Source organism: Carassius auratus, chromosome 14 (assembly GCF_003368295.1).
Source record: "Carassius auratus strain Wakin chromosome 14, ASM336829v1, whole genome shotgun sequence".
NCBI lineage: Eukaryota > Metazoa > Chordata > Actinopteri > Cypriniformes > Cyprinidae > Carassius > Carassius auratus.
The window spans coordinates 6,935,644-6,951,374 of NC_039256.1; the positions used below are offsets into that span (position 1 = coordinate 6,935,644).

The 15,731-nt window shown below is 36.9% G+C and overlaps 2 protein-coding genes across 2 annotated transcripts; one reads left to right on the top strand and one right to left on the bottom strand.

The window, feature by feature from the left end:
* Window positions 1-30: 30 nt before the first annotated feature.
* On the top strand, window positions 31-2,790 carry ltc4s (leukotriene C4 synthase). Its single transcript, XM_026279690.1, has 5 exons — window positions 31-228; window positions 738-837; window positions 940-1,010; window positions 1,973-2,054; window positions 2,133-2,790. Exons 1-5 carry the CDS (start codon window positions 168-170, stop codon window positions 2,281-2,283), a joined length of 465 nt encoding a protein of 154 aa, XP_026135475.1. The 5' UTR covers window positions 31-167; the 3' UTR covers window positions 2,284-2,790.
* Window positions 2,791-9,903: 7,113 nt separating this feature from the next.
* On the bottom strand, window positions 9,904-12,564 carry itln3 (intelectin 3). Its single transcript, XM_026279691.1, has 7 exons — window positions 12,404-12,564; window positions 11,979-12,125; window positions 11,260-11,507; window positions 11,015-11,173; window positions 10,401-10,521; window positions 10,217-10,320; window positions 9,904-10,144 (listed from the first exon to the last, which is right to left on the bottom strand). The coding sequence occupies exons 1-7, from the start codon at window positions 12,522-12,524 to the stop codon at window positions 10,031-10,033; spliced, it is 1,014 nt and encodes a 337-aa protein (XP_026135476.1). The 5' UTR covers window positions 12,525-12,564; the 3' UTR covers window positions 9,904-10,030.
* Between the last annotated feature and the right edge of the window lie 3,167 nt (window positions 12,565-15,731).

Sequence of the window (15,731 nt, forward strand, 5' to 3'; positions counted from 1 at the left end):
GCCCTCTAGCCGTAGGTGCTGATAAATCTCATTAATAGTGATGCAATTTGGGTTATATGAATGCCCCGCCCACTCCGGATCATGCTAATATAAGTGACTGGGTAAAAGTTCTGTCTGTGAGTGTGATCAGAGATAGAGGATAGTGTCTGACCTCACTGTCCACAGAGATGATGCTGGAGCAGGTCGTGCTGTTAGGAGCCGTTACACTGCTGGGACTGCTGGAGCAAGGTAATTAACACATGACTGTACTTACATATCCTCAGAGAAACAGAATGCACTGTGTGATGACGCGCTGGTCTCCTACATTAGAGTTATTATAACTGCAGCTCGCGCTATGACGTAGAGCACTCTGGGCATTCTCTGTACAAGGGACAGTAATTGTATCGTATGAGTGTTAATGTAGGCTATGATAGTTAGAATTTACACAAGAGAGTGACCAGAAGAATTATAAATCATGTTAGAAAGCCCAGCACACAGTTACTGCTTTAAAATAAATTATATATAATAATAACAACAATACACTGAGTTGTAGGTTTGATAGAAGAGAAACATTTTCCAAATGGAAAAATTCGAAATGTGCGCACACAGATTTTCTAAACCGTTAATAGGATGTATGTATTTTAAAATAAAATATGAAATTAATTGGACATTTTAATTTTGAGAGGTTCTCACGCTTTTTCTGTAATAAAGTAAATGTTATTTTATCCAATAAAACACAAGTTCTGTCTTCTTGTCAGCGTACTTCTCTCTGAAGGTGATCTACGCGCGCAGGAAGTACTCGGTGTCTCCGCCTGCCACCAGCGGACCTCCCGAGTTTGAGAGGATCTTTCGAGCCCAGTGAGTCAGGCTTCTGTCACCTGGATCCCGTACTCATGACTTCACCGAGAGGAATGTAGATCGACAGGTGTAGTCTCATCTGTCATATTCTTGTTTTACCAGAGCAAACTGTTCCGAGTATTTCCCGCTGTTCGTCTTCTCGCTTTGGCTGGCTGGAGTGTTCTTCAGTCAAGGTGAGTTTCTCTGAGAAAAATAAATAAAACATAAAAACCCGAGAATTATCAGGTAGGCTAATGACAGTTCAAATGTGTGCTAACTGAGCATATTAATTAATTTTGATGAAGAACAGAGACCTCACTTTTATAGTTTGGTATTAATAAGTCACGCTCAAGCAGCTTGATGTGCTCACACTTATCAGTCAAACCAGCATTTATTCTGACATCCTTAACATTTCTTACATTATCAAGCCTATTTAATTACCATTCCTAGTTAATAAACTGGTAATGTCAGATAACTTTGGTTAGAAAGGTAATGCATTCCGTTGAAAAGCTTTCAGTTTGTTAAATTTAGGTACACAATTGTATTAGGTCAAACAATTATTAATTACGTCTGAATAATTTTTGGTTTGATTCTATATTCTGCTACTGGTGCAAGCAAAGAAACGCACTTGATTTATTTGCAGAAATAGCATCTAGAATGTTACATTTGAATGAATTTAAATGTCAAGATGTTCCTCCTGGTCTGTTTGGACGGGTTTATCGTAGTTTTTGGGCACTTGACCGAGGTCAGACTGGTAGAGCAGCAAAATAGCTCGACTGTGTTGAGTGAGCATCTGAACCTGAGATGTGTAAAAGGGGAACTTTCCTTTAAGAGGATGACTGGATATAAATAATAAATCTGCCTTGTTTTGGTTCCCTATATTTAAAGTCCATCTAGATTACATGGCCAAAAAAAAAAAAAAAAAACATCTGACATCTCACACCCCTGATTTGCATGTAAACAAAAAAAAAAAAAAACCTTGAAAATGTTTTATGCAAAGCACTATGCCGTTCTGTTGATGTTGTGCTCTTCAAAAACACCTCCATTCAGACCTAACAGAGTAAATGTAAGCCTAAATTAAGCTGGTGATCAATACAAGTCAAGCATCTGAACAAACTGCTCACAGATAATGAGATGTTGGTTTCTTGCTCTGTAGCGCTGGCAGTGTTGTTCGGGCTGCTGTACCTCTACGGACGGTATCAGTACTTCCACGGCTATGCGGCGTCTGCTCAGGGCAGGTGAGTGATGCAGCTCTGTACTGATGAGGATGATGATGTCTGCAGTCGTGTAGCTGACCTCTTCCTGTCCGCTGGCAGACTGGAGCCGCTGTACTTCAGTGCAAAGATGCTGTGGGTGCTGATCGCTCTGGCCGGGCTGGGGGTCATCTGCACCCTCACACAGGCCTATCTGGGACTGGACCTGCTGCACTCCTTCAGTCACGCTCTGGGTCTGACCGAACACACATGAAAGATCTGGACCAGTGCAGGACGCTGAGGACAGGGACAGCTTTAGCACCTGCAATGGAAGAAGTGTCAAAACCACACATATATATATATTTCTCCTATAAAGAAAGATTTATACAAAAATTGAATGAATCCAGGCTACTATTGATTTCTGCAGGAAAGACTCAAAGTGTGTGAGTTCATTTTGTCCATCAAATGAAAACATCTGCAGGTGACCCATGCAAATCCATCAGTTATTCAAATGTTTAATAACTGTATAGAAACCACTACTGTTAGTGTTTTCAAATAGCTAAAATTAGTTTACTTAATATATTATTACGTTTATATTTCGACAGTGTCTACCAGTGGACATTTTTATGGATTTCACAGGAGAATTCTGTCTTGTTTTGCAGTGATGTGATGCATTAGGTGCTTTTTAATAAATCTGATATTGTTTGTCTAGATGGAAAAAAATGTATGCATCCTAAATACAATTAAAATGTTTCACCTTTGGAATTATTTTACAAAAATTACAACTTGACTTGAAATGATGCAAAATAAAATAATATTCCTGACTGAAATGTAGTCATTTTTAATAGGTTTTCTTCATACATCATGTTCACTGACAGTGTTGATTTATTGGTAAACGAGCACATCAATGCTATAAATATATATATACACACACACACATAATTTCCAAGAGTAATTAAGTTTTCATTTCAGCATTTCACAATAGTTTCTGGTAATGACCTGTAACTGTTAATATGTAAATGTATGCATTTATAATCTATACACACTCATAGAATTCACTAGAATAATGTTAACGAGGAAATGTCAAATTCTTAATATGTTTGGCTGAATTGTAAGAATGTGTGTGTGTGTGTATGTGTATGTATGTGTGTGTGTGTGTGTGTGTGTGTGTGTTGTTTAGTATTTGTGTCCACTAGGAGGCGCTAGAGCTGCACATCAGCGCCGGCGAAGCCTGATGCAGATCCAGTTGTTCTCATCTGACTGAGATGCTGATGAAATACTGAAACTTATTTTCATTTTCCAGGACATTTTATCTCACCAGTAGCTGTAACATTGAGCATTAACGCTGGAGGCTTCGCTGTTCTGAGGTGATAAATGTGTATCAAATATGGGAAAAAATAATGAAATTCTTCAGTCAAAAAATGCAGATTTCTTGGTCGTGATTTTAAAATTGTTATTATTGTTATACCCCTTGAAATTTATAATACAAATTATTCCAGTTCGCAACTTCCAGTTTGTATTGGAACCCAATGGGAAAGTCAGCAACTGCATGTGCTGCTCAAATTAGATCTGCATCCAGAAGCTTGACGTGTTCAGAAAGCTTGAGATGGAGGTAATAGTGAACATGTGTCTGTTATTAGTAGAAACTGAAGGAAATAAAGGCTTTCATGTGACATAAAAGAGAGAGCAGTGTGCTGCACATCTGTGTGATTTTGCCACTGTCTAAAGCATCTGAATCAAACCATGACGTAAACCCTTCATCTGTATAAAGTGTGCTAAGTTATTACCACACAGATATGATCTACTTTATATATATAAACATAGGTTTCACATTTTATTATTGGCATGTTACATTTATGCAATTATGTATAATAGCTGAAAGCAAAGCATCACTTTTCTGATATTATTTATTGATCTTCTCAAACAAGAAGGAAGCAAACTCTTTGCGTTTGCTGTCAGAGAGCATTTAACTGAGAATTGAAATTTATAATACAAATTATTCCAGTTTGCAACTTTCAGTTTGTATTGGAAAACAATGGCAAAGTTATGCTGTTATGCCGATTATATTCAGCTATATATCTCAACGAGACCAGATGAAACTTCTAAATTATCTAAGCTAACAGAGTGTGTTAAAAATGTAAAAGATTGGATGAACAATAATTTCTCTTATTAAATTCAAATAAGACAGATATTAATTATTGGACCAAAAAACAATACACAGAATTTGGGTGTTATATTAGCAACTTGGCTTTTGAAAACCATATTTCGCATGTTACAAAAACTGACTTCTTCCATCTCATAAACTACGTCTTTTATTCATTTTTCTGAAAAATCCTGTCAAACGTGCACAAACTGACAGTCATCACTTATAAGCTTCTACTAAATATTGTAGAAACATTATTTTCTGTAAAGTTGCTTTGTAATGAGTTGTATCGTAAAAAGTGCTATACAAATAAACTTGAATTGAATTGAATTGAATCTGACTTTGGGGGGTTATTAATCTCTTAACAGTAACAAAAAGAGAGTGTGTGTTGTTCAAGTTTATAAGGTTTGAGAAGAAGGTCTGTCTAACTGTGTCTAGTTCCACACTGAAAACATAAAGGCCTTTATAAATGTTACAGTGGATTTCAGTCTTTCACTACATCAGTTTAAGGAAACTTGGTTGAATCCTATATATCACATATGCCATTTTTCTCTCTTAAGGTGCGAGGTCACATACTTATGCACTATTCTGTGGCATATAAATACCGTAGTATGTTTTCAAACTGACAATTCCACACAAAAAAATAGCATTTTATCTGTATAATGCACTTAATTATTGACAAAATAACCTTATGTAACTCATATAAACTATTTGGGATGCAACTTTATTTTGCACTAAGCTACTGAGTTAAGGGCTCTTTCCTATAGCAGGAAAGTCTCTCTGAATGTTATAATTTCATAAACAAAAACCTTTGGAAATCACAACTTGACCATAGTGAATTTACCACCTATATCTGTGTATATGTTCAATAAAGAATTGCATTCAGATTTCAGGCCTACTTCCATTTTGGGTGGTTGAAATGTAATAGTGAACATTTGGAGTGGGTCAGACAGTTCAGAGTTGTCCTAATACAAGAAGGCATTTTGGTTTTAGGACAACTTTAATAAAAGGTTGATCCACTTCAAATGTTGACTAGTGTATTTAAAATGATTAATCGTTTAGCTTGACAAATTGCACTTAAAGAAGCTAACACACACCCTCCAGTGCCAGTGTGTGTTTCGGTGTAATTATTGTTTCTCTTGGCTCGGTCTTATCAGCTGCAGGATGCGGAGAGCGGCTTGTTAAAGGTGTCATGTCTCCACTCGCTGACGATGAACGCTCTCATTTCCTGTAGCTGTCCTCAGCTGCTGCCCGCTTCAGTCCGGCTCATGTGAGCTAACGCCTCAATCAGACAAGCTTTCTATACTGTGTGACACTTGAAGATGAAATAATACGTAACTGTGCATTAATTGTAATTAATCTGATACGAACCACTGAACATACTGCAATGCTGCAAACTGATAAGTGGCTTTGAAATGATTTTCTCTAGTAAATTTCACAAATAATTACAAAGTAACATGGTTAACTAAATGTGAAATTGTTAAGTAGAAAGACTTAGCAATTGTGTGCAGTCTGGTGTATTTTACTAACGTGAGCTCTTTACAGTCCTGTGTGAGAATGATAATATCAGCAGCCCCAGAGGAGCCATTCATACTTCAGTCTCTCTCTCTCTCTCCCTCTCTCTCTCTCTCTCTCTCTCTCTCTCTCTCGTTCTCCCTCACTTCAGCTTGAACACACAGGTGCACGCTCTCTTTCAACTGACCTGGCCGCTTGGAGAGGAAGCTGTGTTTCTGGCTAACAGGAAAAAAATCATATGGGATTTTTGCTGCTTCCTGTTGCAGGAAACGCGTTCAAGGATGCAGAATGGGTGTGTGTGTGTGTGTGTGTGTGTGTGTGTGTGAGAGTCAGTGAAATAGAATATACATCTGTATTACTACAAAGACAGAGCAAAAACTTCAACACTAATACTATTTTCTCTACTGGTTCCCTTCGTAAAGGGTTTATAAAGGTGTTCAATTATTTACTTGCCTTAACAAATGCATTAAAACCACTGATAGGTAGTAATAACTCACATGTCATGAATGCTGAATTTAAAAGCTTGTACATACTTATTTGAATCATATCATTTGATTAGATTTCAAGATGAATTCAGATCTTATTTGATTCATCATTAAAATCATGATGCAGCAAACATACACCATTGCAATGGGACTGAAGAGTGTTTGTGTCTCATGGCGTAAGCACACACTTACTTTCTCATACTTCATGGTATGATGAAGAAAAGGGAGAAAGCCATGACCATAACATATTTATTCATGAAGTATTATTAATGAATCATTTCATTCCAATGTTATTTGAATCATACACATGGGTGGACACCAGTACACCATTAATTCATGAGTTTTAAACCAGTGAATGTGCACCATAATGAAAAGTAGAACCATTTATTTATTAGTTATGAATATTAATAACCTGTATAATAAAGTGTACTGGAGACATTAAAATAATGAGCCTAAACACAAACTATAATACACACTATAATAATCTGTTTTTGCTTATTCGTAACATAAAACTAGCTTTAACTTAAATAAATATGAATATTTATTAAGCATTTGTAACATGAGTTAATAAGGCTCACTATTGGACAGATATTATAAGTCCATTTTTAGACTTTAATACATTTACAATAATGTGATCAGATTTCTTGGCTTCTATATACTTCATAATTAATAATTATGATGATGTTTGAGAGTCAAACTGACCCTGACTGGTTTCAATACAATCACACTATAAATATGGAAATAGTAATTGTATTGCTAATAGTAGTCAAGTCAAGTCAAGTCAAGTCGCCTTTATTTATATAGCGCTTTAAACTAAATGCATTGCGTCAAAGCAACTGAAGAACATTCATTAGGAAAACAGTGTGTCAATAATGCAAAATGATAGTTAAAGGCAGTTCATCATTGAATTCAGTTATGTCATCTCTGTTCAGTTAAATAGTGTCTGTGCATTTATTTGCAATCAAGTCAACAATATCGCTGTAGATGAAGGGACCCCAACTAAGCAAGGAACCAGCGGCAAGGAACCGGAACTCCATCGGTGACAGAATGGAGAAAAAAACCTTGGGAGAAACCAGGCTCAGTTGGGGGGTCAGTTCTCCTCTGACCAGACGAAACCAGTAGTTCAATTCCAGGCTGCAGCAAAGTCAGATTGTGCAGAAGAATCATCTGTTTCCTGTGGTCTTGTCCTGGTGGTCCTCTGAGACAAGGTCTTTACAGGGGTGCAGAACAACCACCCAATAAAGCATTACAATAATCTAACCTTGAGGTCATAAATGTCATGGATTAGCATTTCTGCATTTGACATTGAGAGCATAGGCTATAATTTAGATATATTTTTGAGATGGAAAAATGCAGTTTTACAAATGCTAGAAACTTGGCTTTCTAAGGAAAGATTGCTATCAAATAGCACACCTAGGTTCCTAACTGATGACGAAGAATTGACAGAGCAGCCATCAAGTCTTAGACAGTGTTTTAGGTTATTAAATGCATATTTTTTAGGTCCTATAATTAACACCTCTGTTATTTTTTCAGAATGTAGCAGTAAGAAATTACTCGTCATCCAATTTTTTATATCGACTATGCATTCCATTAGTTTTTGAAATTGGTGTGTTTCACCGGGCCACGAAGAAATATAGAGCTGAGTATCATCAGCATAACAGTGAAAGCTAACACCATGTTTCCTGATGATATCTCCCAGGGGTAACATATAAAGCGTGAAGAGTAGCGGCCCTAGTACTCAGCCTTGAGGTACTCCACACTGCACTTGTGATCGATATGATACCTCTTCATTCACTGCTACGAATTGATGGTGGTCAAATAAGTACGATTTAAACCATGCTAATGCACTTCCACTGATGCCAACAAAGTGTTCAAGTCTATGCAAAAGAATGTTGTGGTCAATTGTGTCAAACACAGCACTAAGATCCAATAAAATTAATAGAGAGATACAACCACGATCAGATGATAAAAGCAAAACATTTGTAACTCTAAGAAGAGCAGTCTCAGTACTATGATACGGTCTAAATCCTGACTGGAAATCCTCACATATACCATTTTTCTCTAAGAAGGAATATAATTGTAAGGATACCACCTTTTCTAGTATCTTGGACAGAAAAGGGAGATTCAAGATTGGTTTATAATTATCTAGTTCTTTGGGGTCAAGTGTGTTTTTTTGATGAGAGTCTTAATAACAGCCAGTTTTGGGGACATGTCCTACTGACAATGAGGAATTAATAATAGTCAGAAGAGGATCTATGACTTCTGGAAGCACCTCTTTTAGGAGCTTAGATGATATAGGGTCTAACATACATGTTGTTGGTTTAGATGATTTAACAAGTTTATACAATTCTTCCTCTCCAATAGTAGAGAATGAGTGGAACTGTTCCTCAGGGGATCTATAGTGCACTGCCTGATGTGATACTGTAGCTGACAGCTGAATGGTTGCAATTTTATCTCTAATAGTATCGATTTTAGAAGTAAAGTAGTTCATAAAGTCATTACTGTTGTGGTGTTGGGAAATGTCAACACTTGTTGAGGCTTTATTTTTCGTTAATTTAGCCACTGTATTGAATAAATACCTGGGGTTATGTTTGTTTTCTTCTAAAAGAGAAGAAAAGTTATCAGATCTAGCAGTTTTTAATGCTTTTCTGTAGGATAGGTTACTTTCCCACCAATCAATACGAAATACCTCTAGTTTTGTTTTCCTCCAGCTGAGCTCCATTTTCTGGGCTGCTCTCTTTAGGGTGCAAGTATGCTCATTATATCATGGTGTCAAACTGTTTTCCTTGACCTTCCTTAAGCATAAAGGAGCTACTGTATTTAAAATGCTAGAAAAGAAAGAGTCCATAGTTTGTTACATCATCAAGTTGTTCTGAAAATTTGGAAATGCTAAGGAATTCGGATACATCAGGAAGATAACTTAAAAAGCAGTCTTTTTTAATAAATTTTGTATGGTGGCCTGGTGGCCTGTATACAGTAGCTAGTACAAACATAACAGTGGATTTATCATTAACATTTTCTCTGGATAATGTTATATGAAGCACCATTACTTCAAACGAGTTATACTTGAAGCCTGCCCTCTGAGAAATCCTGAAAACGTTGTTATAAATTGAAGCAACACCTCCCCATGGCTCATGTTTATAGTAAACAAAGCAAAACAGTATTTTAACAAAAAAAACTAAATAAATATATAAATCTGCATATTTTTTATCATTTGTCCTTGTGTGTTTATGTCATATCACTAATATTATTAGTAAACAAAGAATTTGTAAATTAGTGAATAAGAATAAGTATTATTAGTAAATAAAGAAAAGAAGGTCAGTGGAAGACTGAAGCCACAATAACTGAACAATGTGTCGTCTATAAATGAACATTCAACTGAAAAGCGTTATAATAAAACATGTGCAGTTTGTTTGCAGGCTCTTCTGAACATGATATTTAAGTATTGCCCATATATGAGTGAATTTTTTTAGATGGTTTATAGAAATAAATAAAGGTCTGATCCATGTGTTTAGCTACTGCAACTTTTCATCAGAGTACATAACTACTTTTGAAGAAGAGTGTTTTTATGAAATAATGAATTTCCTTGAGAATAGTTACTGCATCTATCAGCAGGCTGACAGCCAAACCCTGAAGCATCCCACAGGACATGCCAAAATTAAAAAGCTGAACTCATCTAACCTCACAACATCTGAATGAATTGCTCGTATATATGCATTGTTTAATTTGAAACTCCTCTTGAGTGCTCAAATAGTTGTATTAAAAAGTTTTATTGATATAAACATTCACACATCAAACAGGAAATGCTGATGTTTTAACAACTTTGTACATGTACAGTTCAGCTCAGCATGTGATTTACTGCTGGTGTTTGACATCTGTTAACGGTAGAAGAGCAGCACGGCGGATTGAGTCAGATTTTTAGACGCTTGCTCCAGAGCGGTGAAGTCTCCACACTGCTGACGGCCCGAGAAATATCCTCCACCGATGCAATACTGAAAAACACACTTACATCAGTCTGATAGCTCTGTAATGTGATTTGTTTAGACTGAAAAAGCATGACTTACGTGTTGAGGATTGCATTCAGTAGGTTTAACTCCAGAGCACATGGCCATGGCGGCTTGATCGGCGTTAAACACTCTGAAGGTGATGAAGCCGGACTCAAACTCCTCTGAGATACACAGAACAAACACAGTTTGTACCCAATATTTCTGCATGTGCATGTTCTCTATGCAATATAGAGTTCAGTACTTCCAACAGGTGGTCCATATAAGTTTGCAGTTGAATCTTTGTCTCCAGTATCGTACACCACCGGACTGCTGGGTCCCATGTCACTCTTACACTGTCCTGCTCCAAACTTCACGGGGTATTTCTGGTCAAAAATGCAAAATATTTCATTTTTTAATTAAAGTGTTCATTTTAAAGTTACATTTTTGTAGTTTAAAAAAAAATCCCATGTGTTAGTTTTTTTGTGAAACAAGTTTTGATTATTAGAATATTTGGTAATACTTTACTTAAAGCCTTTATGCATTGCACTTTCTAAAGGTTTAATACTGAAATGACAAGTATTATAATGTATTGTGATCATAAAATGCATTATAAAGAACATTACAGGGCATACTTAGTGCATTAAAACTACTTTTATAATGCATTATATAATGTAACTATTGCATTTTTGCTGTTTTTTTATTTGTGTCATCCAATCCTACTGTCCACAAGATCATTTCTTGTCAGTGATCAGTGATGCTTTTTATATGTATTTCAGTTTACTGAGACTGTAAGTAGTCTATCTGCACTTATTTCAGTATGCACATCCTCTTTAAAGTAGAAGTACATGTGCATGTTGAATTTGATGTGTGTTTCACCTTGAATAGGTGGTAAAGGTTTCCACCATGCTCTGTGAGGAACTGGCTGTCTGTATGGTAGCGCAGGACAGCAGAAGACGTCCAGCTCGTCAGCTGCTCATTATTGGGAACGTGCCACACTGACACGTCTTGTGCAGAGATGTCGTAGTACCCAGGATTCTGTGGGATACCACAGCATTGGCTCGTCAGATTTAAGGCATTATTTCTCTCTCATTGGTGGGCTGAGGATTTGTGTGGGAATGTACCTTGTAGTCGTCACTAGTAGAGGCCTCGGCGCTGCCGAATGTCACAGTGTTTGCCCATGTACCATCTCCTTCGGGCAGGTCTGGGTCGTTTCCCTGCTGGCTCGACCAGCGATCACCAAGAGAGCACTTCCCTTTGATGTTGTTCTCGTGGACACTGGCCACCAGCGTCCAGCCACCGCCGGCTGTGGTCATGTCACAGAAAGTCTGGTAGTATGTACCGCTCTCTGTTGTCAGGATGTACATGCCATCTGAGCCGAAACAGAGACCCAGATTTCACTTTAATAAAGAGAAGAACTTGACTGAAAGCTTGCTAATGTCCTTACGTTTAGACATATGTGACCCTGGACCACAAAACCAGTCTTCCCAGTCATTTTTCAAAATTGAGATTTATACATCTGAAAGCTGAACACATTTGATTTCCATTGATGTATGGTTTGTTAGGAGGACAATATTTGGCAGAGATGCAACTATTTGAAAATCTGGAATTTGAGGGTGCAAAAAAATTAAAGAAATCTAAATACTGAGAAGATCACCTTTAAAGTTGTACAAATAAAGTCCTTAGCCATGCTTATTACAGAAAAAAAAAGTTTTGATATATATATATATATACAGTAGGAAAATATCTTCATTGAACATAATCTTTACTTGATGTCCTAATGATTTTTGGCATAAAAGAAAAATCAATCATTTTGAGCATTTTGAACTAATTTAGTGCTTACCCTGAGACGCGCCGTGTATCTCTTTGATATCCCTGCAGCTGCGAGCGAGGACCCTCAACCTGGCATGATACTTGCCTAATTCTGGGTTTATGTAGGTGCCATTTATGATAATAGGCTTTGGGGTGACAGCTCCCACAACACCCAGCGCTGCAGACAACAAGACAGAAAAACTCGAACAACTGTCTCTCGGAAATTGCTGGCAAATTTCACAAATAATTGCAAAGAAATGGCACAAGTGAGACATTGAATAAAATTTGCATTTTTTAAATAAAAAGACTGAAATAGTATTTTCCTGTAAAGCGTACTCTACTTATATTTGATTTAATTGCACCTTTGACATTTACAGTAATAGCTAATAATGTGTGTTCACATTAAAACCACATAAATAAATAGCATATCAATATTGATAATCATAGCCCACTTACTTGTGTGCCTTAAATGCAAAAGACAGATCAGGAAGAAAATGAAGCTCAGCATGACTCTTGAGCTTTCAGCTGTTCGTTGATGAAGTCTGATGAAGGTTTCTCTCTTCTCTTCAGCTTTCATCTCTCATCCGAGCTTATATCTGGAGTCAAACCCACTTATTGTGCAACACTGTGTCAGTGTGTAATCATTAAACATGCTGGACTTGAATCAGGGAAATGCCCATTACTGAAACACCAGTACATTACCATGAGCTCTGTTTACTTTTCAGCAACTTATCAGCGATGTTATGAAACGTTACATCCATATTTTTGTTCTCGGCATGTGCTTTCGCCACAACTAATTACGGGAATGTGCATGTATTTGTGAAAGTGATGAATACATTTTATGGTTTAAATGAGGTAATAGATAAAATAGTTTTTTAACAGAAGTTAACAGAAGTCTTTTTCATGCTAGATGTTGCCTTTGTCCTTTATTCTGCACATGTCCAGTGTGCACAGTCATACATTTTTCATCCGAAAACAATCAAACCACCTCCTTCCTCCTCCATGACGAACATGACATTCTTGCACAAGTCTGGTTAACACACTGTGCCCTAAATGCCCACCAAGTAAACTAAACCGTGGCCAATGTCCACTGAAATGTTACTGTCCGCCCATTTGTTTCAATATGTTTCATTTCAGGCATTTCCCAATCTCTGATAATGACAGTAATGCCCTAAATTCCCAAAAACAGTGTTATTATTCCCATAATGTGTTTTGGGGAATTTAACTCACCAATATTAATAGTTGGGAAACACAGTATGTGAGATATTTGGAAATAATAAAAAATGTGCTTGTTATAAACTGTACAAATTTCGTTATAATTCAGTTTTTTTCTACCACCTAGTCTGCTTTGATCACAGAACAGTTATTATTATTCACTTAATTCACTGTTTAAAAATGATTACTAATATGAAACTCATTTAAATTAAAGTACTGTAACTAATGCACTGACAGTACTGATACACTAACCAGTCATTGCAAGTTGTTCACAGAAAGATGGTGTGAAGATAAAATTATACACTTAAAGATGATTTATTTGATATTATTCATGTGCACTGTGAATTGAGTAAAGTCAGAATTTGATTATGTATAGTTTCTGACAGAACAGGAGTGTTGCATGTTCTCGAAATACTGAAGAAATGTATGTTTTCCTCTCTCTTTAATAAAGCAACATAAGCTTATTTGTTCTTTCTTTTATTTCTCTCTTTGGTGATCACATCCTATCTTGTGTCTTGCCCCTTGTCCTGAAATGAACGTCTGGGTGAGTAGATCAGCTCCATGCCCTGAGACCCTGAAGTCCTCCTCCCAAACAGTTTTCTTAACTCAAGGGGCTTGTTGCAGTTGGGCGTATGAATGCTTACAGAACTCTCAGACTGATGATAATAAAGAGTGAAGTGCAGGTTAAACATGATTATCTGCTGTAAAATAAAATTGTATTGTGTATTTAAATTCATTCTTTCATTACAAATAGCAGCCACTGACTTGATTTTTTTCCGTGAAATAGTATGAAAGTCAATGGCTCTTGTCCCTTCTCTTGTGGTCAGCAGAAGAAAGAAGCTCATACAGGTTTGGAACAAGTGCACTCTCAGAAAAAGTTACAAAAGCTGTCGCTGGGGTGGTAGCTTTTCAAAAGGTAAAAATATATACACATATGTGTGAATAATATACAGTGAATATTACAAACATTTCGGTACTAAACTGTACTTGTAGGGTAATCAAGGTACAAAGGTGTTCCTATTGAAAAAGTACAGCCCCTGTGACAGCTTTTGTATCTTTTTCTGAGCGTGGAAGGAGAGTAAATGATGATATCATTTTAACTTCTAGGTGAAATATCTTTAAAGCTGCATCAGTAAACTGTGACTTTCATACTTGCTTCAGATTTACTGCTAGATTGTGTCTTTCTTTATCTTCATCTTAATGTTTTCTGCCTTCTCTTTTATATATCTGGCCCTGGAGCACAAAACCAGTCATAAATAGCACGGGTATATTTATACCAACAGCCAACAATACAAAATATTTCTCAAAAAATTGATTTATAGATTTTTCTTTTATGCTAAAAATCATAGGATATTAAGTAAAGATCATGTTCCATGAAGATATTTTGTACATTTCCTACCATAAATATATAAAAACTTAATTTTTGATTACTAATATGCATTGCTAAGAACTCCATTTGGACAACTTTAAAGGCGATTTTCTCAATATTTTTTTTTTTTTTTTTTTTTAAAGTTGACCCTAAAGATTGTTTTTTTGCTCCAGGGTCACATATAAATGCCTGAGGTTTTCATGAATGGCTGAAGACTCGTTCTACTGTGAAAACACCACTTTCTCTGCCAAAAGTATGAATAATTCAGTAGCGTTCATTCTCAAGCAAATTACCAACTACTCTAATCTATGATTTTCTGCACTTTGTGCATTTTGTTTTCAGAGCTGTTTAAAAAAACAAACTCAGAAACAATGAATGGATATTAATGAGCACAAAAGAGACAGACTATAATATAGTTGTTTAGGAGGCATAAAGAGTCTCTAATGAGCACTGTGGGCCATATTTCCACACACATGCAGACACAGATGGTTGAAACCTGCTCTTTCTATTTCTGTCTTTTTTTAAATCATTCCCCTTTTTTTGCCCTCAACCCTTCAGTCTCAGAAGATCTTGCTCCTGAGTCCTGTCTTATCTTTATCTCTTCAGTCCTGCTAGACTATCTCTGACCTCATGAGACTTTGTGATGTGGTTCAGCAGAATTTGGGATTGCTGCTGTATGTCTTTCATTGCTATGCGTTGTGAGACAAAGTGCTTGACTGGACAGCTTGCTTGTCAGATAGACATAGTTTGTTCAAATATCCATCTGGAGATAAGAGGCCGTCGTCTGTCAGGAATGTGTTGTGAGATTGTGTGGCATTCCTTCCAGCCCTCGGATGAGACAAACTGACCTCAAGCCAGTGAAACTTCTGTTTATGTGCGTCTTCACCATTTCCTCTCCGTCTGCTGAAAACATCAACAACACGCAGCGCTTCATCTCTGCCGGCTGCTTTACTGTGTCACGTCTATTGTTTGAGCAGCACAATGATGTTTAGATCCCTCATCCTACTGTGATAAGGGAAGGTGGAGGTAGTGGAAATGGGAAGGGGGGAGACCTGGGCACCCGGGGGGGTCAGTGTGAAACACACACACAGAGTGTGTCAGGACTGTGGTCTAATTTAATTCACACATGCTGTGTTGAAGAAAACCTCAGCAAAGCAATGTGGCAGCCAGATACAGGATATTCTGGGACTTTAGTTTTTC